This window comes from Passer montanus, unplaced genomic scaffold, assembly GCF_014805655.1.
Source record: "Passer montanus isolate IOZ18808 unplaced genomic scaffold, ASM1480565v1 scaffold63, whole genome shotgun sequence".
NCBI classification, from domain to species: domain Eukaryota; kingdom Metazoa; phylum Chordata; class Aves; order Passeriformes; family Passeridae; genus Passer; species Passer montanus.
In genome coordinates this window covers 3,310,019-3,331,557 of record NW_024371371.1, presented here as the reverse complement: position 1 = coordinate 3,331,557, position 21,539 = coordinate 3,310,019, and the positions used below count along the sequence as shown (strand labels likewise).

At 41.3% G+C, this 21,539-nt stretch overlaps 1 protein-coding gene across 1 annotated transcript in view; it reads left to right on the top strand.

Annotated features, from left to right (window-relative positions):
- The window catches only part of CAB39 (calcium binding protein 39), a 41,276-nt gene that overhangs the window by 486 nt on the left and 19,251 nt on the right, over window positions 1–21,539 (top strand). The window contains exon 2 of the mRNA XM_039727932.1: window positions 19,672–19,828. Coding sequence (XP_039583866.1) covers window positions 19,715–19,828 — 114 coding nt within the window. The 5' untranslated portion in view covers window positions 19,672–19,714. The remainder of the gene's footprint in view (window positions 1–19,671; window positions 19,829–21,539) is intronic.

Genomic DNA, 21,539 nt, shown 5'->3' with positions numbered 1-21,539 from the left:
TATTTTGCATTCTATCATGTAGCTCTTATTAATTAATGGCTGGCAGTTGAATGAGACTTGACTGTTGCCCTGTATGTGCTGCACTTCCTAAGGTTTTTTATGGTATTTTGGTGGATATGGGAATTACTGGCCAGTGTCTTCCCTTCTGAATAATTTCTTTGTTCAGTTTTTGCAGATTTTTTTACATTAGTTGTTTGCAGCCTGTTTTTTTGTGTAAAATATTTCTGAAAGTTGATAATCTCTCTATGTGCTTTAGAGGCTTTAAACACTTGCTAAAACAATGATTTTTGGTTTTTTGGTGGAGTTTCAGAAAGGTGCTGTGGTAGCTGGTGCTGCTTTGAAGCAGGGGGCAGGAAGAAGCCTGGTGGCCTTTTGAATTCCCTTCTGGCCCTGCTTTTCTGTACTTGTGACACTGTGTAATATGGTTTAATTACAAGAGCAGCTATTAAAGTATGATTATCTTAGTCTAATTGGAGGCATCTTGCAGTTACCTATCAAAAATAAGATTTGACTCATCTGCTCCTTCAAAATTAATAGTTCCATAACAGCCTGCAGCTATTTATGTAAATAATGTGTGAAGGAAAAATGTGAGTTGAATATTTTTCAACTATTACCACTTCTGCATTGTACAGTTGAAATTTTGTATGTTTAATTCTCTCTTTGCCCACGTTTTCTCTCGAAACCGTGCTTCTGGCACCAAGGTGCAGAGGTGTGAGCCAAAGGGAAGCTGAATGTCTGCAGTGAGAAGGTGAAACTTTATGCTGAAGTCCCTCCCCGCCCCCCAAGTGCAAACACAAAGGTTAAATTAGAAGATGAGGCTGTCTTGAATTATTTTAAAGGGCTTGAGCTGGGCTGTTAAATGCACGCTCAGGAGTACCTAAGGCTTACACTGGTGTCATGTGAGTTTGGGCTTTCTTTAGCCCGAGCAGAGTTATGTGCTTTCCTTATTGCACCTTGTGATAAAATAACACATTCATTTGCCCCTGTTTAAATACTCCTTATAAAGGCTTGAATTCAGGATTGATCCAAACCTGAAGCAGCCAAAATGCTGTGTGTTTACAGGAATAACTGTGGTCGTTCCTCAACAGCCTTCGTGGCCTCTTTTTTTCAGACAGTGTTAATTTAGGAAGTAAATGGCTTAGGTTTAAATAAACAACTGCAATTTGCTTTCTAACTCCCTTGGTCTGAGTATTCTAGCTATGCTTGATATAATCAAAAGACACTACAAAAGTTCCTGACTGTTGATTTCAAATTTGCTAAAAGGAAGCAAATATTAATAATATCCACAAGGGCATAAAATTCTGGTGGATATTACTGAATGTTGTAGCTAATCTTTCTGTTTATTGAAATTCTGCTACTTGTAGTTAAATTCAAAGTTCCTTTCTAAAGATCCATTTCCTTTGTAATCCTTCCCTCCTCTTCAAACACTCAGAGAATTCTTCACCAAAAAGTTAAATATAGCAGGACAGTTCAAAAACTGGCAAGTTATAATTAGTAGAGAACTGTAGTTTTAGTGTAAGATGTTTTTCTAAGTTCACAAACATCTTTGGATGCAGATATTTATGGGTTACTATATAGACGTTTAAAACATTGGATATTTTAAAGCATTCAGGTATACTGCCAAGTGTGGGAAATGGCTGCATCAGTGAAAAATTATTCTGTGCTGCTTTTGATCCTTGCCCTGTTGTGTATTTTTTTAGTCAGTCTTTATTGATAACAAATTGTTTTTTCTTACTAAGAGAATGTAACAAATTGTTTTAACTGCAAACCCTGCAAGATTTGAAACATGAGACTTAAAAATAGCTAAGATAGAACTTGGCTATAAATTAAACAGAATTAATTTGTCAGCCTTTCAGGGAGTTGAATGTATGTGACTGTGAGAACAGTACTTATGTTCAGTCACTCATGTGTGAAATGCCTTATCTCCTTTGAAGTTTATCTGTGTTAAAACACAGAATGAAAAATGGAGAAGCGTTTCCAGAAATGTGGAATGCGTGATCTTTTTCTGGCTGCTAAAGCTGCCCAGGCAAACAGCTTGACATCTGAAGAAACACCTTTCTGAAAAGTTTTCATTGTTTTATCTACTGGCTTTTGAGTGAAGCATGGCAGTGCATAGATTCGGGAGGAGAGGCAGCTGCACAGAGTTGTAGAAGGTCCCTCTGACACCCCAGCTGGCTCTTGCAGCCAGCGGAGCTGCGACTGTGCAACTTCCTCTGTCATTTTCTCTTTCATTCCTGGCCAGGTACACCTGGGAAGCTCCTCATGGATGGATATATTTTTCCAAATATTCATTCACAGAGCCACAGCAGTTTCTCAGCTCATCTGCTGAGGAGCTTGCTTTGAGAAAAAGTCTGTAGACACCGAGTTCTGAGTGACAGCGTGTATGGGGTGGTAGATGTGTGTGCTGATCACACCCATTCAGAGCATCCTGCTGCAGGGGAGCTCTGAGCTCTTCCCCTGCCTAAACAGTTTCAGGTTTTGCTACACTTGTAGAAATGAGGCAGAAGTTATTGGTCATTATATTTTACTTTTGACTGTTACATGTGAAGTTACTGCTCTGGCAGATGATACTCCTTTTAATAGATGTCAGAAGATTTAATTTTTTTTAATGTATTGCATAATTTATAAAATTAAACACTATATGAACAACCACATAACACTGACTTTATTGAATATCATGTACAGACAAAGAATAAGCAAAGTCTGTTCACAGAGACACAAAATTTTTGCAAAGAAAATGTGGAAAGTTTTATTGTAGAAGAGACCTTAGGGATGCAGACATGCACTATGTAAGACAGGGATGCCTGAGAAGTCTCTCCCACACGGTTTATGAATGCCTGGCTCTTCTAACCTGTCACACCTGCTCTTCAAGTCCTAAGTTTCTTGTGACTGGAGTTTGGTAGTGATGGAGAAACTTCTCAGGAGAATTTAAAGAGATAACCTTGGAAGAGGTCACTTGAGGCACAATTATTGATAAAGACTTTGTATATGCTTGGTACTATATTAGACAAATGTTGAGAAAGCAAAGTTAATCTCTCAAAAATTAAAATAAATCAAATATCCTGAACCTTGCTTTGCTTATACTGGTTTGGTACAAAATCCTTATGTGATTGTTTCCAGGTTTTTTCAGCTCCCTGCACATAACATCCTTTGAATGTACTTGTTTGGTTGCAGTGCATTTGGTCTTTTGCTTTAATGCAAAGGAAGACAGGAGGGTCCAGGTCCTTGGGGGTTCTCACAGATACTCATGTCAGTACATTTCACAGTGTTCTTCAGCAGCATGGTGCTTCTCCCCCCTTTTTCCAGGGAATGATGCTTAAGCACAGAGAATTTCTTCCTCTCTTTGGGTGTGTGACGTGTGTTGTGCATGTTGTCTGGTGGAGCACTTGAGAAACACTTCCTAAACTTTTTTCAAGTGACACCCATTTGCAATGTGAAATACAGTTGCCTAAACATAATCTGGTTGTATTTTTGGTACTCCAAAGCACCTGCCCTGGAGGTTTGTGATTTTCTGAAAGGCCAGTTGAGACCAGCTGTGCTGTTTGAGAGCCTTCAGGTGGTGTTGGTCCATCAGGCACCTGAACTGGTGCTGTCATATTGCTTGTTAGCCTTGCAATGTCATTTTGGCCTTCCAGAAGAGAATGAACACTCAAGCAGTGACCATGTTATAGGCACCTTGGTTTTGTGCTGCTTAATGAGAAAGGCAGCAGAATTTGATCCCAAATCTCCCTAAGTCTTGTCCAAGAGACATGTTTTAGCTGCCCTCTGCCTTGTTGCCTGCTTTTCAGCTTTAAAAAAAGAAAAGTTCCTGTGGAAATTTTCATTTTATAGTCTAGTATAGTTTATCAGTGGAATGAGTGAAAGTTTCTCCTAAGAAAGTACAGCTGAGGAAAACTAAAATAATCAAGAGAATTGGAAAACCTTAAATCAAGCGTTGACTCTTGGATTTGAGGGTTCAAATCTGAACCTGAGAAGTTCAGCTTGTCTTAAAATATGGCTGAAAGCAAACACAAGCTCCAGTCACCAGGGCAAATAGTCTTTTTCCATGCATTACAGAGGTAATGATTGACAGCAAAGACAGCTTCTTGAAAACAGTATATGTTGGCTAAACAGTGCTGTTCTGGAGGTGATTATTTAGATTTGTAATCTCTAAGAAAAGCAGTGGATTGACTCATCAGAATTGACTAACAGAGTTCCGTTTTATGTCTGTAATTGACATTGAGCAATACCCAGACTGTACTGACTCTGTAATAGGGTGGAGCTGCAGTAAACAGTTTTTCTCTGAGGAACTGCATCCATTCATGGAGCAAAATTTTGGGCAGAGTCCTGGCATAGCTGTGCTGTCTGACTGGTGTTGCCCTTAACTCGTGTTATGGTGACGAGTTTAACATCATTAGATCCAAAAGAGCCTCTTCATTACAGGGTTATGGAATATTTTCCCAGAAAGTCACAAAATCTTCAGGGCATTTGTGCATGCTGACAAACTTACGAATGTATTTAAGTTTTAAATTCTCTGAGAGAATTGCATGCCAGTTTTCTTCATTCTTTTAACGTGGAAAAACCAAACAGACTTCAAGTCCCCAGCTTCTTAATTTGTGATTGTAGTTATTACTTCCTGCCTATATATAGATTTTTTTTTTCTCTCTTGGAAAGAAATAAACTCTCTTTAGTGAAATTTCCTTCTTGCTTGGGAACTTGTGTGTGTGTAGATACGTAAAAATAAAGATAAACCTGTTAACAGCCATTTGGGGCTGGATTTGTAGTTTACATCCAACAAAGATTGATTAGGTATTTGCTTTAAGGCTGGTCACGCAAGGCTCTTTGCCTCCCTTAGGAATTGTACTGGGTTGGGTCTCAGAGTTGCTGCAGTAGGGTCTGAAAAGATCTGCTCTCCCTTTAGCTCTGGCAGTCACTCCTGGTGTTGATGCAGGTTGAGGGTTTAACACTATCAAATCTGGGAAGAAATGTCAAATCTGTGTTTCAGAGGTGGCTGTTCTTGAGCCCTTTAGTGAACAAGGAGAATGATTGTTGGCCAGAAATACAGAAGCTTTTCTCTCAAAAGCGTCTGTTTTTAACTTTCAGAAGTACCAGCAAACATTGAGAAATGTTAGTAAGCACAACAGAAGTTTCTTCACCTTGTCTTGTATTCATTATGGTACTCTAACTGAGAGTGCTGTGGATTGATGCTTCTGAGATTTATACCAAAACTCAGAAAATCCAGATTTTGAGCAAGTCCTTAAATTAGATAACCAAGCTAAACTCATTTTAAAATTACTGTGAAGGGAAAATTAAAATCTGTATTTTAGGTGCTAAAAGGGATAGTTTGAAAATCCATAAATTACAGGGTCTCTCACATTGTTTATTTAAATCTTCTTTGACTTAGTAGCAAATAATTATTTTAGTAGATTTCAGTACATCTGAATTCTGTGCAATCCCCTTATTTACTTCTGTTTCTAATGGATGGTTGGTCACATTCCAAAACTGTCACTGCATGCCTTTTATTTTTGTAATTTCTGGGGAATGTAAAGGTTGCATTACAGTTTATGGGCTGCATCACAAGCAGTGAGGGCAGCAGGGCAAGGGAGGGAATTTTGATTTCTTGACCATTTCATTATTTGATTTAAGAGCTGCTGTTTGATTGAAGCCTCTTAGTGATATAGGAAGTGATGATATTGTACTGTTGTGCTCCTACTTAAGTAATTTTTGTAATCCCAAATTAAATAAAATTGTGTTAAGCTGGTGCACCAGTTAATAATTTCAAGGGTTGTGGGGTTTTTATTTTGTTTTTCTACATAGTCCTAAGGATTCTGCCGTAGCTGAAATAAGTAAAAATGCACAGTGTTAGGAGTATAGGTATCAGCTAAAATGCAAGTAGTTCCACCCAAGCTTGGTGTCAGGCCTTTAGAAGAGCTGCTGTCCTGCAGGATGGTTTTTTCAGTCATTTCAGGTACAATGTGTGATCATTCCTTGGGTAAACTTGTAGAGATGGAAACTTCTTATGTAGTGTTCAAGTTTCTCTTGGTAGCATTGCACAGTAATTGCATTAGAGGAAAATTGGGAGTTCTTGTTTTAGTGTTGTGAAACAATTTGATAGTTCCCTTTTCCAGTCCAGCTCTTCTTAGCAGATGAATTAAGGGAACTGCCCCTCAGAGGTGCTTCCCACCATGTTAGCTGACCCAATATTAGTCCCATGAGTCCCATCTTGTTGCAGACCTTGTTTTTCGTGTGCTGTCTGCAGCCAGGTAGCTCTCAGGCAGTTTTTCATCCGTGGCCCTGTCCGTGTGTGTCAGGGGAGTGCTGCCTCCTGTATGGACAGATCAGCAGTGCTGGTTTGTCACATCTGTGAGCCCTCAGGGCTCTTCTGCCTTGGAGAGTCCTACCTACAGCAGCTGTTAGTTGCTTTGAAGTCCAATCAGTTGGGAATCACCTTTCCTTTGGAGGGGTGTCTTTCTGCTCTGTGATTCCCTCCAGGTTCCTTTTTCTTTAAATGCAAAGCTGCTTTTGGAAACTTTTAGTCAACAGCAAGCAGGAACTGTAAAGTACTGTCTTGTGAGTTTTGGCTGGAATAAATTTAGATGTTAATCTTTTTATGAAGACTTTCAACCTGTCTGTTCCAAGGTTGGCATTTTCTTGTATTTGTTGCTCTCATGGAAGCAGAGGTTTGCTCACCATGATGTGGTCTACCTGGAAAGAGAACTCAAGTGTCCTCAGAAAGTGGAAGACCATGAAAAGTAGTATGTATCAGCACAGACATCTGACACATTGTTTATCTTCTGTTTTCATTAATATACAATAACTTTGAGTAACTGACACTCTCAGGTGGTGGCAGGAGGGAACAGGATTTTGACCTGGGTTTTTCAGGAATGGCTGGCTTTCCAGAGTGTGCATGCTGAAGTATCCTGCTGTAACACAGATCTTTGGACTGGTGTCTTGTGAGTCATCAGAAGGACTCTTAATTAGGTTGCCATGGCAAGAGCTTGAGCACATTTTGGGAGCAGTCTGGATCATTCCCCCTTTTTGATTCCTGAGCTGCAGAGGATTTCATAACATGGAGTTCATGCATTAGCTGAAACTCTTCTCCCTCTGCCTCAAAATCTATAAGAGTAAAATAACAATGACATGGTGTCAAATGTTCTGACTGTCACCTCATCTCTCCTGAAGCTTTGTGACTTGGATAGCTTTCTTAATCCTGGGATGCATTACCTCTGCCATTAAATATAACTTTCTATGCTCTGTGCTGCCCCTAAGAAGCACACCTATCTTGGCAGTTGAGATGTGGTGCAGTTCATGTATCAGGAATTGAATTCCATTAGTGACTTTGGAGATTTAGACCAAACATTTAAACTGGCAGGAGAAAGAGAGGTGATTTAGGGGAACTGTGTGAAGTACACTTTCCTACAGCCACTTAAGGTATATTGTGATGTTGAAATTATTTATGTGAAATTTCTGTATTGCAGTGGCTGGTTCTTTTCTTGGAAGAACAAAGTGAATTATCCTTTGAGGTCTAGTTTTCTTCCTTGCTTGTTTATTATCTTGGTACAAAATCTGGTCACTTATTCAGTAATGGTTTGTTGTTTAGTTTTAAACAACAGATATTGTTGTTTAAAACTAAATGGAGATAATGTTATGATAGAATCATTGAATTGTTTGGATTGGGAAAAGACCTTGAAGACTATCCAGCATGAGACAGCTTTCACCAGACCAGATTTCTCAGAGCCCCATCCTTCCTGGCCTTGGGAGTTCCAGGGATGGGGCATCCACAGCTTCTCTGGGCAACCTGTGCTGGGGCCTCTCCGCCCTCACAGGGAAGAATTAATTCCTAATATCTAATCCAATCCTGACTGCTCTCAGTTTGAAGCCAATCCCCCTTGTCAGAAGGCCATCTGCAGCTCACTTGTCTCCCAAGATCCTTCTTCTCTCCAGTCTGAACACCCCCAGCTCTCTCCTCCTGTCTCCATTGCAGAGGTGTTCAAGCCCTCTGATCATCATTTCAGCCTCCTCTGGACTCGCTGCAGCAGGTCAGTGTTCCTCATGTGCTGGGGGCCCGGAGCTGGGTGCAGGACTGCAGCTGGGAGCCCGGAGCTGGGTGCAGCTGGGGGCCCGGAGCTGGCTGCAGCGCTGCAGCCAGCTCCGGGCCCCCAGCTGCAGCGCTGCAGCCAGCTCCGGGCCCCCAGCTGCAGCGCTGCAGCCAGCTCCGGGCCCCCAGCTGCAGCGCTGCAGCTGGGAGCCCGGAGCTGGGTGCAGCACTGCAGCTGGGGGCTCAGCAGGGTGGAGCAGAGGGCAGAATGCCCTCCCTCGCCCTGCTGGCCACGCTGCCCCTGATGCACCCCAGGATGTGGGTGGCTTTCTGGGCTACAGTGCACATTGCCATGGCACTGCCATGTCATGCTGAGCTTCTCACCAGTCCCCACCCCTGAATCCTTCTTGCCTAGTAGAGCAGGGGTGCTGTCAGTCCATTCTCTGCCCAGACTGTGTTTGTGCCTGGCATTGCCCTGTCCCACAGGCAGCCCTGCACTGCTGGGCTTGTTGAGCTCCATAAGGTCTGCATGAGCCAGGTGTCACCCTGTGCAGACCCTGGGGGTGGTGTCCCTTCCCTGCAGCGGGCTGGCTGCAGCACACAGCCTGCTGTGACCAGCAGCCCTTGCTGAGGGTGTGCTCAGTCCCGCACATCTGAACAGTGCCAGTCCAGCTGTGACCCCTGGGGAGCACTACTCCTTGTGGGGCATAATACATTACCAAAGTGTTGTCTCTCTCCTGAGCCCTGGACATCAGGCTGGATTTTAGCCTGCTGCCTCTCATGAGTTCATTTCTCACTCTGGTGTCTTGGTAGCAATGAGAAGTGTGCACCTGAATATCACAGATGTATTGTGGCCTGTAATGCATTGATTTATTTTTTTTTTCCCTTTTGTCTTTCAAGTGATGCCCATGAATTTAATTCTTGGTCACGAGTAATTAGGGGAAAATACCTCCTGGCTGTCCTCTGCTCTTGCTGCTCTTTGTGATGTGTTCCCCTTTACCACATTGTCCTTGGTGCAGCATACCCAAGAGGAAGCAGGGAGTCCTGTCTGAGGATGAGCTGTGTGAGAGTTCTGTACCAAAAGGCACCTCCACACAGCTAACTTGGGAAAATTGGACACTTGATTGATGGTGTACTGATTCTGGCTGGCAGTGTGAAGGAAGGAGCACTCTTTATAAAAGTACTTAAGCAGTAAAGCCCTGGCACAGTTGCAGTTATCACGGTCAGAGGTTGTGGTTTTTACTAATCTAAGCTGTATCTGCACTGGTAGGATTTGCTAGCAGAGCTGTGTCAGTAAACCCTTTGTACTGTCATCAAAACTGTCTTTTAAGTGCCAGGGACCATGGCAAAAAAATAGTGTGGCAGAAAGCAGATTTGTCAGATGGATAATGACATGTGGATCAGCACAGATACTGCCTGTGCTTTAGCTCCTAGTACTAGGTAAAAGATAATTGAGGGAAAAAGCCCTGAACAACTCTTTTCCTTTACTGAATGAGGATGTAATGAACTAGAGGGAAAAGATTGCCAGTGGTGGTGGTGTCATGATTCTCAGTCATTTATTGATTGTCCTCCTGCTTTCTCTGTGAGTCAGTACATAACTCCCATAGGTTATTTGTCAGGAACTCCCTTTTGTAGAGGAGATATGGATCATTGGATCGTGCACCAAATTGTCTTGGTTTTATGTAGCAAGAATCAGCTTGCATTCATGAGAATTGATCTCCCAGTGATTTACATTTTAATCTTTGTGTCACTCTATTGAGATCTCGCAGTTGAGGTGACAGTGGCAGAGCTGAGGAGTCAGCTGTGGTCTCAGCCAGCCCTGTGGACTGTGACCAGCTCTTTGCAGCTTGCTGTGCTTCTTGGGTTTCAGTTTCAGCCCTACTTGTGCCCAGCTGAAGCACAGAAGTGAGCCCAAGTAGATAAGCTGTGCTTGATTGCCTGTCATCCCAGCTGGTTTGTTCCTCATGGAGCTGAGCTGAGCTCCACAGTAGTCTAACATAGAGTCTTATTGTGAGCTCCCAAATGGATTCTTTTGGAAGGGAAGCATCCTCAAGCAGAGATGGATGGAGTTCATTCCATGCTGCCTATGGCAGGGGCCAGTAGTAATCACTGTGGGAACAGGGATACTCCTTGGAGTGTCTTCCCAGTTCCTAAGTCAGTGTTTTTAGGATGCTCCTGAGCTATGTCTCGGTCACTGTTCTACTGCTCATACTGTTAGTGCTTTAATATTGTTTTTCTTTAAGTGATCTTGTTTTGTAGGTTATGTTTGTTAAAAAAATGTTGATCTTAAGGTAAATCAGATGAAGAGCTATGTTGTGTTAAACTGTAATATGGTCTCCAAAGGAAGTAAAGAAACCATGGGAAAAATACTGTTGAATTTCTTTAAAGGTAGTTTTAAAAGTGATGCACTTCTTATTGAAATTGTATTTGGGTAAATATTTTCATTATGATTTTTTTCCCCCTAGATTTGTTATTTCTACAACTCCCTGAAAGGTGGTTGTAGTGAGGTGGGGGTTGGTCTCTCTCTCCAGGCAGCACTGACAGAACCAGAGGACACAGTCTCAAGCTGCATCAAGGGAAATATAGGTTGGATATTAGGAAAATGTTTTTTACTGAAAGAATGATAAAGTTCTGGAATGGCTGCCCGGGGAGGTGTGGAGTCACCATCCCTGGGTGTGTTTAACAAAGCCTGGATGTGGCACTGGGTGCCAGGGTTTAGTTGAGGGGTTGGGGCTGGGTTGGACTCGATGAGCTTGAAGGTCTCTTCCAGCCTGGTCATTCTGTGTTTTCTGTGAATTTGTGCTACTAGAGAATGACTTTACTGAGTGTTGGTTTTTGTTTGAGAGAATATCCTCTAAAGAAAATTGTGCCTTAGAGGATTGTGGCTGGAGCAGCCCCAGACCCGTTCTTGCAGTTTCATTGTTCTCAACTTCTGTTCAGAGCGTGCCAAAAGCGCACATGCACCTCCCTTGTGCTGGTACTTGGGATTCTCACCCTCCTTCCTCATGTGACCAACTCATGTTTAAAGAGATGTTTTTCCCCTGCCCATTGCAGCAGCTTTCTGGTTTTGGCTCAGTGCTGATGTGATGTGGTTGGTGCTGATGCTGTGTGTGGTGCTGATTTCCTGTCCTTCACCTGGGGGGTTTTTCACACGCAGCTGATTTGAGTTCTTGGAAGGTGTGAACTGCAGGCTGTATTTCACAATGTGAAATAAATCAGAAATGAAACTGCAGCGTTCTTCTGCCTCCACTTTTGACACTGCTTCACTCTCAAAATTGACCCTTAGATCTATATCAGAAAATCTGGTACAAAGAGAACCTCTGGAAAGGAATGGAATAATATATGCAAAGGACTAGAAATAGTTACAGAGGCAATTCTTGCTTTGCATTTTTGCTTCCAAAGGTGGGTAGAATGGCACGTACAGAATTGCAGCATTTTGTGTCATGTAACAAATATTCTGGGGTTTGTGATGATGCAGTATGGGCAACTGAGCCATGGGATTGACTGGATACTAGGTTACTAGGTTAGGAGAAAATTGTTTCAGCTTCTGCCTGGGCAGAAGTGAGCATACTGTCTGACAACTTTCCTTGAAGCTTCAGGTAAGTTCTTTGGTTTTTTGTGCACAGTGTGTCAGAGGTAGTAGTTGCTTTTTGTGATGGTAGAATTATTACTGTTTTTATTAATTTTAAAATGTACTTCCCAAGGAATGGGTGAGGTATTCACATGCCTGTCTGTATACCATATTGCAGTATAGCAGCAAGGTTTGTGGGGAAGTGGATGGGTGGGGTAACTCTAAACAGCACACCAGGGAAAGAAGCTGAGTCATAAGATTGCCTTCAACATGGAGAGAGGCTGGGATCTCACATTCTAAGCTTTGGTATTAACGAGCTTTTCTGCTTCTGCTGGATCTCTGAAGCCCCTTAGAAGCAGCAGTGCTATTTAAAATCAGTTTCTACTTAATGTTTCTGTAACTTTGTGTTAAACTGCAGTTTCTGTAACAATGTTCAAGTCACAGAGTATAATGTGGTTTTAGGGGGCTGCGGTGAGCCAGTGGAGCCAATGGCAGTGGCTGTCCTTTTCTTTTTCCTGCATGGTGCAGGTGTCTGCTGAGAAGGAGTCTCTGGGGGAGGCAGAAAGATCAGTAAATTAATTGAATGGCGAGAGGGAAGCCTGCTTAATGAAAGGAATTAGATGGCATTTGGTGCTAAAGAAACAAGCAGGACTATGAACTGCCAGGGTTTTAATTGTTTGGAAATATTCTGAAAGTAAGAAGCTACGTCACATTATTAATTTCATGTTTATGTAGAAATTTATTTTCCAGCGTTACCTTTTTTTTTAATCCATTGAATTAATTTTTTTTGTTCACTTCACTGTTCTTCTTTGTAACAGGAAGAAATTTTTTCTTTATGGTTTTAATTTTCCCCTGAATTAAGTTGTCATTTTTAAAGAAGGAATTTTTTTTCCATTTTAATCTTTAAGTGGGTCACACTACAAATAATTCTGTGATGCAAAGTTGTGAAACTGCTTTTGAATCACATTATAGCTTTTGTGTGCTGCAGACTTGAATAGTGAATTTTAAGAAAGATTATAGTGTTCTGTGCTGGGTGGGACATGCCAAATATGAGATGAACATGCCTGTCCTTCAAGAAAACTTGTATATGTGAAATATATTCCTCACAAAATCATCACAATAGATCCAAACAGATCATTGGTGTAATTCTTTTATCCACATTTGAAAGTTATGTTGAAAGAAATACTGAAAAGGTGTGTAGAAGTATTTAGAGGATAGCAAAAATGCCTTAGACCTGGACTGTACTGTTAAATTTTGCCAGTAATTACCATTTACAAGCAGAGCCGTGCTCTGCCATGGAAAGCCATGGTTACACTGAACAGTTCCTGCTGGAGCCCTGAAATACATTGTGGTGTGGCTCCTGCTCTGGATCAGTCTCATTTCCTTTGTGCCAGGAAGGTTTTGCAGGTGAGCCTGTATTACTGAACTCTGCTACTTAGACACTTGTTTTGGATGAGAGGCTGTTGAGTTTCAATTCATTGAACATATCCAAACAAAAGTTAAAAACTGCTTTGCTACAGTATTGAAGTTCTGGAAATCTTTTAATCTAGTGGGAACCATATATCCAGAATGAGGACACTGAAAGATCTAGCAGAACCCAGCACGTGATAAATGTGCAAGAATGTTTTAATGAGGAATGTGAGTACTCATTAAATAACCTACTGAAGGAAGTGATGGATGCTGCCCTCGGTCACTGCACTGGTGCAGTCAGAAGTGCTAAGGCCTGTCAGGAATTGGTGCTGTAGGCAGGAATTTGCAGTGGTGAGCTGGCAGCAATATTCCAGATGCTTCCCATGGCACCTGGCTGCTGTCCTGCTGTCCGTGTCTGGGACAAAGCACACTAACAGAAAGTACAGGCAGGAGCTTCAGCTGCCTGAATACTCTGATAGCTGCTGACATTTCATAATCTTGTACAAGAGGGTGAATAGCTAATAAGGTGTCACTTCTGGCTTTGAAGTACTCACTTTTTTTTCCCCCAAGGAGCATGGTAGCTTACATAAAAAATGGTTCTTGGATCAAAGGCATGGCTGTCAGTCTTCCTTTGGGATGCTGGGCATGTCTGAGAGTGAGACAGTGTTCTTAAAAATGCATAATTTCTCGATCTGTTCCTGGTTTTATCATTCCAACCAGACTTCACAGTGGTGAATTCTAGCTGAGCTAACAGCCCCTTGTAGCAATTACACCTCAAGAAAACTGATTTATGTTATTGTTTTCAATACTGACTTAATGATCCTTGTTAATCAAGAAGTATGCAGCAAAAGAGTGAGTTCTGAAGGAAATCAGGTCTATCAAGACAAACATGAGCTTGCTGCATTATATTTTTTTAATAACAGTGTGCCCCTTTTTAACAAGATGCAACATGTTGTGTCAGTACTAGGCTGATAAATTGTCAATTAAAAATCCACATGCAGTGCAACCCCAACTGTTTATTGTGAAAGTTGGTATTTTGCCTTTGTAGACTGATTAGTTTATTTAAGTGTGTTTGCTTAAGCCATTCTCCTGTGTGTTATTAGCACTGTGGAAGGTAATTGACACATGAGATGATTCCAGGATAGAAGTTGGCAGCTTCCCTCTACCAGGAGGCGGAGGAGAAGCTGCTGTGCCCTTCCCTCCTGCCTGCCTCAGCCCTCTGTCCTGCCTTCCTCTGGCTGGGTGTGGCTCGCAGCTCAGGGTGCCTTGTGCTGGTTTGTCTGTTTTATTTATTGCCTCTCGTTTTTGTTGGCTTTTTCTTCTGCCATTTTGGTCGGTTCGGTCAGCACGCTAGGCACCAGGACAAATATCAGGCTTCTCAAAATAACTGATGGAAAGTGACCTTGCCCCTCCAGCCCTGCTGTTGATTTGGCTCCAGCCTCACCATGAAGTGCTCTTCTGGAGAGATCAGGAGCTGAGGGAGCTGATTGACAACCACTTGCTGCTCAAAAGCATGGTTTTTCTACATTCCCTATACCACTCATTGTTTATTTTCCTTTTACCTGTTAGTTTTTTGGTAGCTTGGTGAGTGGCTCAGCTCCTGGACGGCCAGCTGGCCCATAAGACAGGGGGAAGGGCAGTGGTGCTGAGGGCAGGGGGGAGTGCGACCTCCCCATCAGCAGGGGCAGCTCTGGCGTTGGCTCCTCTGCTCGGGGGAACCCTACTGGTAATTATTTGGCCTTACTAAAATTATGTTGGTATTGTTTGATCTGCAGCAGTTTTCTTCTTAATGTGCACATTAAATGGATGTTCCATGGGCTCTCTCACTAGGCTTGAATTTTTTTAACATGTGCAGTTACAGCCAGGAAGTAGTTGAAGGGTTTTTTCCTCCTCTTTTCCTCATTAGGAGCTTGCAAAAGCAGTCACCTTAAACTCTTGGTGTGTATAAACAAGGCAGAAAGATGCAGCTGAGGAGTTAATATAGTGCAATTAAATGGTGAGGGCCATAAAAGAATAAGGATTGAGTTTATTGCACCTGTTTGTTTGACAAAATTGGAAATGTAGGGCTTTCGTACATTAGTGAAGTAGCATTTTGCATGGGTGTAGATGGTGGTTTGCTCTCTGGAGCTGGAATATGCGTGGATACTTAAATAATGCTTTATTAATGGATTATACTTCTGTGCAGAGAACAAAAAAGTTTAAACTTTATGTTGTGGTAAATTAATAGTATTCTAAAGTAAAAAGACTTGATCGAGTTTGTGTCCTTGCTTATGGTGCTGGTATGGCTTTCCATTCAATTTAATCCCAATCCCTTCTTCCCTTTAAAAGTCTGTGCTGGTGGGACTTTGGTGCCACAAATTCATTTGTCTGTGGAGTAACTACACATGTTAGTGCAGTCAGGAGTGTAATTGTACCATTTCTTGTACCTATATTGTTCAGAAAATAGTAATACAGGCATCTCACAGTAACAAAAAGGTACTACCTACAACAGAAAAAACCACTCTTCTAGTAAGTAATCAGGGTTTAAATGGTGGCTCACATTTCTGTTATATAGGTAGCATATTTTCTGACCCTTCAAACAAAAAAGCTCAGCTACATGACAGACCATAGTCCAGGCTAGTGTATCTGTTCTTTAGATCTTTAGAGAATTTAAATTAATTAAAGGAAAGGAATTTGTTTATCATGCTGTGTTTTGGTTTTTTTTTGTTTTTTTTTTTTTTTTTACTCAGTAGACACTAAAATCTTATCTATAGAATGCATTAGATTTAAATTGGACATTATTGATTGTGTGGTCAATACAGTGAACAAAAAATTACAAAGCCTTATAGATAAAGCAAACTGCATGGATGCCTGGTGCATTGACAGAGCTGGAAGTTATATACTATCTGGAACAGTGGGGTACTATCTCTGGTTTTCACAAAAGCCCCAATGTCCCGGAGTGCCTGAGTGTGTCACTGGAACTGCAGTCTCTGGGTGTCTGGCTGTGTGCCATGTTGTTTGATGGTCCACTGGCATTGATAGCATCACTTCAGATTTCTATTTGTGCTGTGACCCCAAGGCTTTGAGGACCTTACGTTTTGCTACCTTTAACCTACTTGAACATTGGTGAAATAAAATGCATGCCTGAGAAAAACTGAGGTTTGTATAATATTGTCCATGGTCTCTTTTAACAAAGGCATGAACATGAAGTTTCTGGGAAGGGAGGATAAAGCAAAGCAGCCCAGCAGAGCACAGAGCTGTCCATGGACTGGTGGCCATTGAACTCTTCAGGAATCCTATGATCCTTTGTTTAGCCACAGTCAGTGTTTTATCCTGAATTTGCAAGGCAACCAGGTGCTAGTATGGTGAATCAGTTATCATTTGACATGATGTAAGGCCTATTCTTATTTACAGAAAATGTCATTTGATGTTGTTCCCTTTTTTTGCTGTGTTGCAGATGTGGTGGTGGCAGCTCTTTCCGATCCCACACAGATGTTGTCATTGTCTATTGTGCCCAGAGTGCTGCTGGGGGTAGTTTTGCTGGGCTGAAAAAGGAACAGCCTGTCTGTGTTCTCCTGCATGAAGTACAGCTTTGAGACAAAGCACTGCTCCTGCTTGCCTTTTTTTAATTTTTTTTTTTTTTAATTTTTGGCAGGATGTGGCACAGGTTTTTCAGTAACAGAATTTTGCTTTGGGGTTTGTGGGATCTTCAGTCTTGAGGCCCCAAATGATTTTCCCAGCAGTGCCATTGCATTCCTTCCAGTAATAAAACTGAAGTGGCATAAACAGTGTATTTACTCCATTTATATAATAAAAGAAATACCTTGAAGCAGAATGTCATTTTCAGTAATCAAGGATGTAGATTTTCCTTCTTAGTGGTACTGACAGTCATTCCTGATTTTTCTAAATTGCTTCTGAGAGGTTCATACAGGAAATTACCTGGACTGGGAGAAAATGTTTCATATGAATGTATGCTAGTGAGCTGTTATTAATTGATTATTTTCTACTGGGTATGCCAGTATGTAGAGTGAAGCTTTTGCATGACTTGAGTATGCATGTATGTGTATCTGATTTACACAGAAGCTGGAAGGTTTTAGGAATAAATCAAAGTTATAGACTGTTGTTAATTTAAAGAAAAAATTGGGCACTGTCTAGAAGCAAATCAAGTTTTGCAGACCTAGACCTTTGGCACACGTGAGGGCAGTTGTTTATCAATATCCTATATCTCCATAGGTTTTATCCATTTCTCCATAGGTGCTATCCATGTAGTCTTTTAGACTTTGGGAGTAGCATAGTTTTGATCCAGAAATTGAGTGTGCAGGGTTGTTTTCTTTGGTTTGATTTATTTTATTCGTATATTGCTGTCATACCAGATTTTGTGGTTCCATAAGTTTTTGTTCTCTCAGCTGTTTTGATTCCTAGTGGATTTGCTTCTGTTTTAATGCATAATCCAAGGAATTCAAACTGGCAATTTCTCTTTGGACAGGGATATATTTTATATATTTGTACATATGTTGTCTGATTATTAGTTCCAATTTTGATCACAGGTTTTTGGATGAGCCAGTCCTTCTCTGTTACATGGGTATAGCCATCATCCAGAATGAATAGGCAGAGTAGTTGTTAAATGCTGTTACTATCAGTGATGATATGCAAACATGAGAGAATTCAGATTTGTTTTCAGGGCTCATCTTAATTTGGCAGAGTAGCAATCAAAAGGAGATACAAAGAACATTTAAAATGTTGCTGTGATGCTCGAGGTGTGTCATCTATGTTGTGGGGAAATTGTGCTTATTTTCACAATTTCTCTTTCTAGGAAAAAAATCCTGTGTGAAAATACCATAATTTTCTTTAAATATAGTGTTAAATGTAATTGTATTTTCATTAAATAACAGTCACTAGTGGTGCTTTTCATAGCTGTAGGTTTCTGTTCCACTAGATGTGATACAGTTTGAGGCATAAAATTCTCTTGTCAAAAGAAAGACCTGTGAGCACTTTTTGATCTCTTTTTATCTCCTGGTTTTGTAATTTCAGTGTTACAGACCCTTCTTTATGCAGATTGTGAATGAGAGATTACTATAATGAAACATACTAGAAAATAAATGCAACAAAAAGTCTTTGTGGTGTGTTAAAGAATGGAAATGGCTGGTGGAAGGTCTTGTTTCAGCCTTCCTGCTGATACTTCTATCTGGAAGCAATCTAATTAAAAACTACCTACCTTATGCTTTAAGTCAGTTGCAGGCATGGAACTGTGAGTGTAGGATCTCTGTCACTGCTAACCTGAAATCTCTGTCTATGGAAATTTACTTGGCTAAAGATCCAAGTTATTCTGTTCTTACCCTTTAAATTGTTACCGTCAGGCCAGCCAAACTTACTTGTTTGAAAAATAAAAATAACTCAAAAATAGCATTTCATTGGAATTTTTCATCCCTGATCAAAGCTGTTGAGGAAGATCAGGAGTAAGGTTTTGGAGTTCCTGGTGGGTGAGCTGGTATTTTAATCAAGGAGCAAAGTGCATTGTGTCAGATAAGAAACTTTAACATGTACTGGTTAGAGTTGGCTTGTTACTCACTACACAGACACTGCGGGAGATAGGAATTGAACTTTCAGGGTAATACCCCTTCTTTGGAATGACAATGCAGGCTCTGCTCTGTTCTGCCAGCTTCAGCTGTCTTTTGTGTCTAGCAGAAGTAGCACTGTCAGCATTTTTAATGGAGGATTTCCTGTCCTCTTCTGTCTAGATTCGAGTTGTAGAAGTATACTTCATGTAATTCACTTGTAAGAAGGTTTTATTATTGTTTAAATGTCAGTGTATGTGTTTAGTAATAAAAGCTTCAGTACACTCATTTATTCCAGTAGTACTTTTCTATTTTGTACACAGAAGAGAGTATGTATGTGTGTGTGTAAAAGTAAATATGTGTAAATATACAGAAGAATTTGGATTCAAGAGCCAGTTATTTTTAGGGAAGGAAACTTTCTTTTTTAAGATATATTTTATCTTTTTGAGAAAAATACACATCAAGTGTTGGTTTTAATGTTTTCAAGTGCTGTATGTATCTCTGCTAGGTGTCAAATTTTATTTCCCATAAAATGTGTGAGGGCAAGACTTTATTTCAATATGGTTACAGATCTGAGAATGCCAGGCCATGCCAGGTATGTTGACAGGAACAGGCTGCTGTCTGTAGCCTTGCCCACTTCGTGTTTGTGGGTCCTGCACTAAGGTGCAGATTTTGGGGTCTGCTTTGCATTTGCAGATTCGTTATGGAATGAATCTGGGTAAAAGCGTGTACGTGTGCAGTCATTGCAGGGCGCTGAGACACGAGGAGCTGTGTGTCAAACACCTCATGTGAGAAGGCATTTGGCTTGACAGCGTTAATTGGAATAATTGATCCTTGTAAGTCTTGCCCATATGGGGCATGTGTGCAGTATGTGGCTTTGGATATAATTAATGTACTCTTTAATTTGCTCCTGAAGCATAAGATGATGATCTTAATGTGAGTTCTTCGATGCGTATCTTGTATTTTAAAAGAAATAGAAATACAAGAATTTGAGTTTGTCATGGCAAGCTCTAGTTCACCTGTCAAGGATCATTTGTTCCATGTATGAATACCTTTGCTGCTCTCTCTTGATCTTTGTGTGTGTTATGCAGAGCTCAAGTTTCTATTTTTGATGTACTTTCTTTCTCCTCCTTTTCCAGGTGAAGCAGGAGCCACAGAAAGAAGACCTTGTGGTTTGCAATCATGCCATTCCCCTTTGGCAAGTCCCACAAGTCTCCTGCAGACATAGTGAAGAACCTGAAGGAGAGCATGGCAGTTCTAGAAAAACAAGACATCTCTGACAAAAAGGCAGAAAAGGTACAGTTGTGATGTTCCAGTTGCTGAACTGTATTTGAAAGTGAGGGAAAGGGGGAATTTACAGCTGTTGAAACTGAAACAATTAGAAATTATTTTGGCTTATACTCTGATAAAGGGTAATTTCTGTACCTTTGAACAGGTGTGTGTCCTATTGGATGGTTGGCTTACGCCACTGGCAGCTGATAATGATATTTAAACTATTTGGCACTGTAAGACATTGCATTCTTTTAATAAACAGCTCTCAGCTGTGCAGTGTGCTGGTCTTGTGATCACCACAGTGCCTTCACTACTGCACAAGTAGTTCTGTCTCTGCTTGTCCATGCAAATCTTTACAGAGCAGAGTGTCTCTGTTCCTGAAGCTGAAGAACTTTTTCTTCATGAATAGAGAATATATTTTGGCTTTCCTGTCTCTTCTTCAGCCTGCACAATGATGTGAGAAGTTCCTGTGCTGGTGCAGTTTCCTTTACATGGATGTCTTGTACTTCAGGCTGTGTACCTGTTCCCAGTCATTTACTTCTCAACTGGGACTCTGGATTTTACAGCTTTACAGGGACTGACCTCAAAGTTCAGCGTGTGTGCAGCTGCATTCCACCTAGTGAATTGTGTGGCAGAGGTCTAGATGAGCACCTTCCTCGGAGCCTCTCCTAGCATTATTTCACTATTCTGCCATTCTTGGCATCCACTGAGTCCCACGTAGGAGTTAGTCACAGTCTTTTCATGTTCACCTATATTTTTAAACAGTGTGGCCAGCTCTTCTACATTCAGTTTCACTTAGATTTGGCACTTAATTAAATTGCCATCTTAGTTCTGCTGTTATTTAATAATTAGCATCTTCTACCACTTTGCCACCATGTGGTATGTTCTAGGTGTCTTGTAGTGTACCAAGACTGGTGCTTTTTACTCTCCTGTTATAGAGAAAAATGTTACATTCTGTTCTGCAGGCTTGTGTGAAGGGTGGAAGGATTTTCATTTGCTGCTCCTTTTCTTCTGTCTCCAAAAGAGCTTTCTGTCAGAAGAGGAGGGATAGGTGCATTCTGAAGAGGCTGATGAGACTTGGCACTGCTTCCTTTATCTTGGCCTCATTATTAGTTCCTGGAGATGTGGTCTGGTCTTAAAATCTGTGTTCTTTTGTGTTCTCTTTTTGCTGGGACCCCTAATGGGGGACAGTCCAGCTCATCCCATGGTGTGTGGCTGTGTCCTGTAGCACGTACCTGTGTTCTGATGCTGCAGCTGAAGGTTGGTATTACCATTTCTTCTTGCTGGCCTTTAGTCCCCCACCTCCACCTTTTTGAAAGACCTCATTTCTGTGAGGCTGCTGCTCTGACAAGAAGCAATATGCTAAGCCTTTGGAGTGGTTTTTGCAGTGTCAGACAGAAGGTAACACGTTGTTCTTGCAGGAGAACAAAGGCAGCCCACACTCACTAGGTTAAGTGTGAGGAGGGCTAAATCCTGACATCCAGGGGATTGAGCCTGGCTCTAGTACTGCTGTTCCCCATCATCCTTGCTGTTCACAAGGGAGCTGATGAATCCCAGCACTCACACCACCAGTGTCCACATCTCCATGCAGAGATTCTTCAGGAAGTGTTTCTTTCCATGGCAAACCAAGACTTCAGGAAGGTGACTCTGGTTGTGACTCTTTAACTGGTTTGATGGAGAAAATTCTTCAATATCTTATGGACTAGTCATCAGATCTTTGAGGGCACAGCTCTGT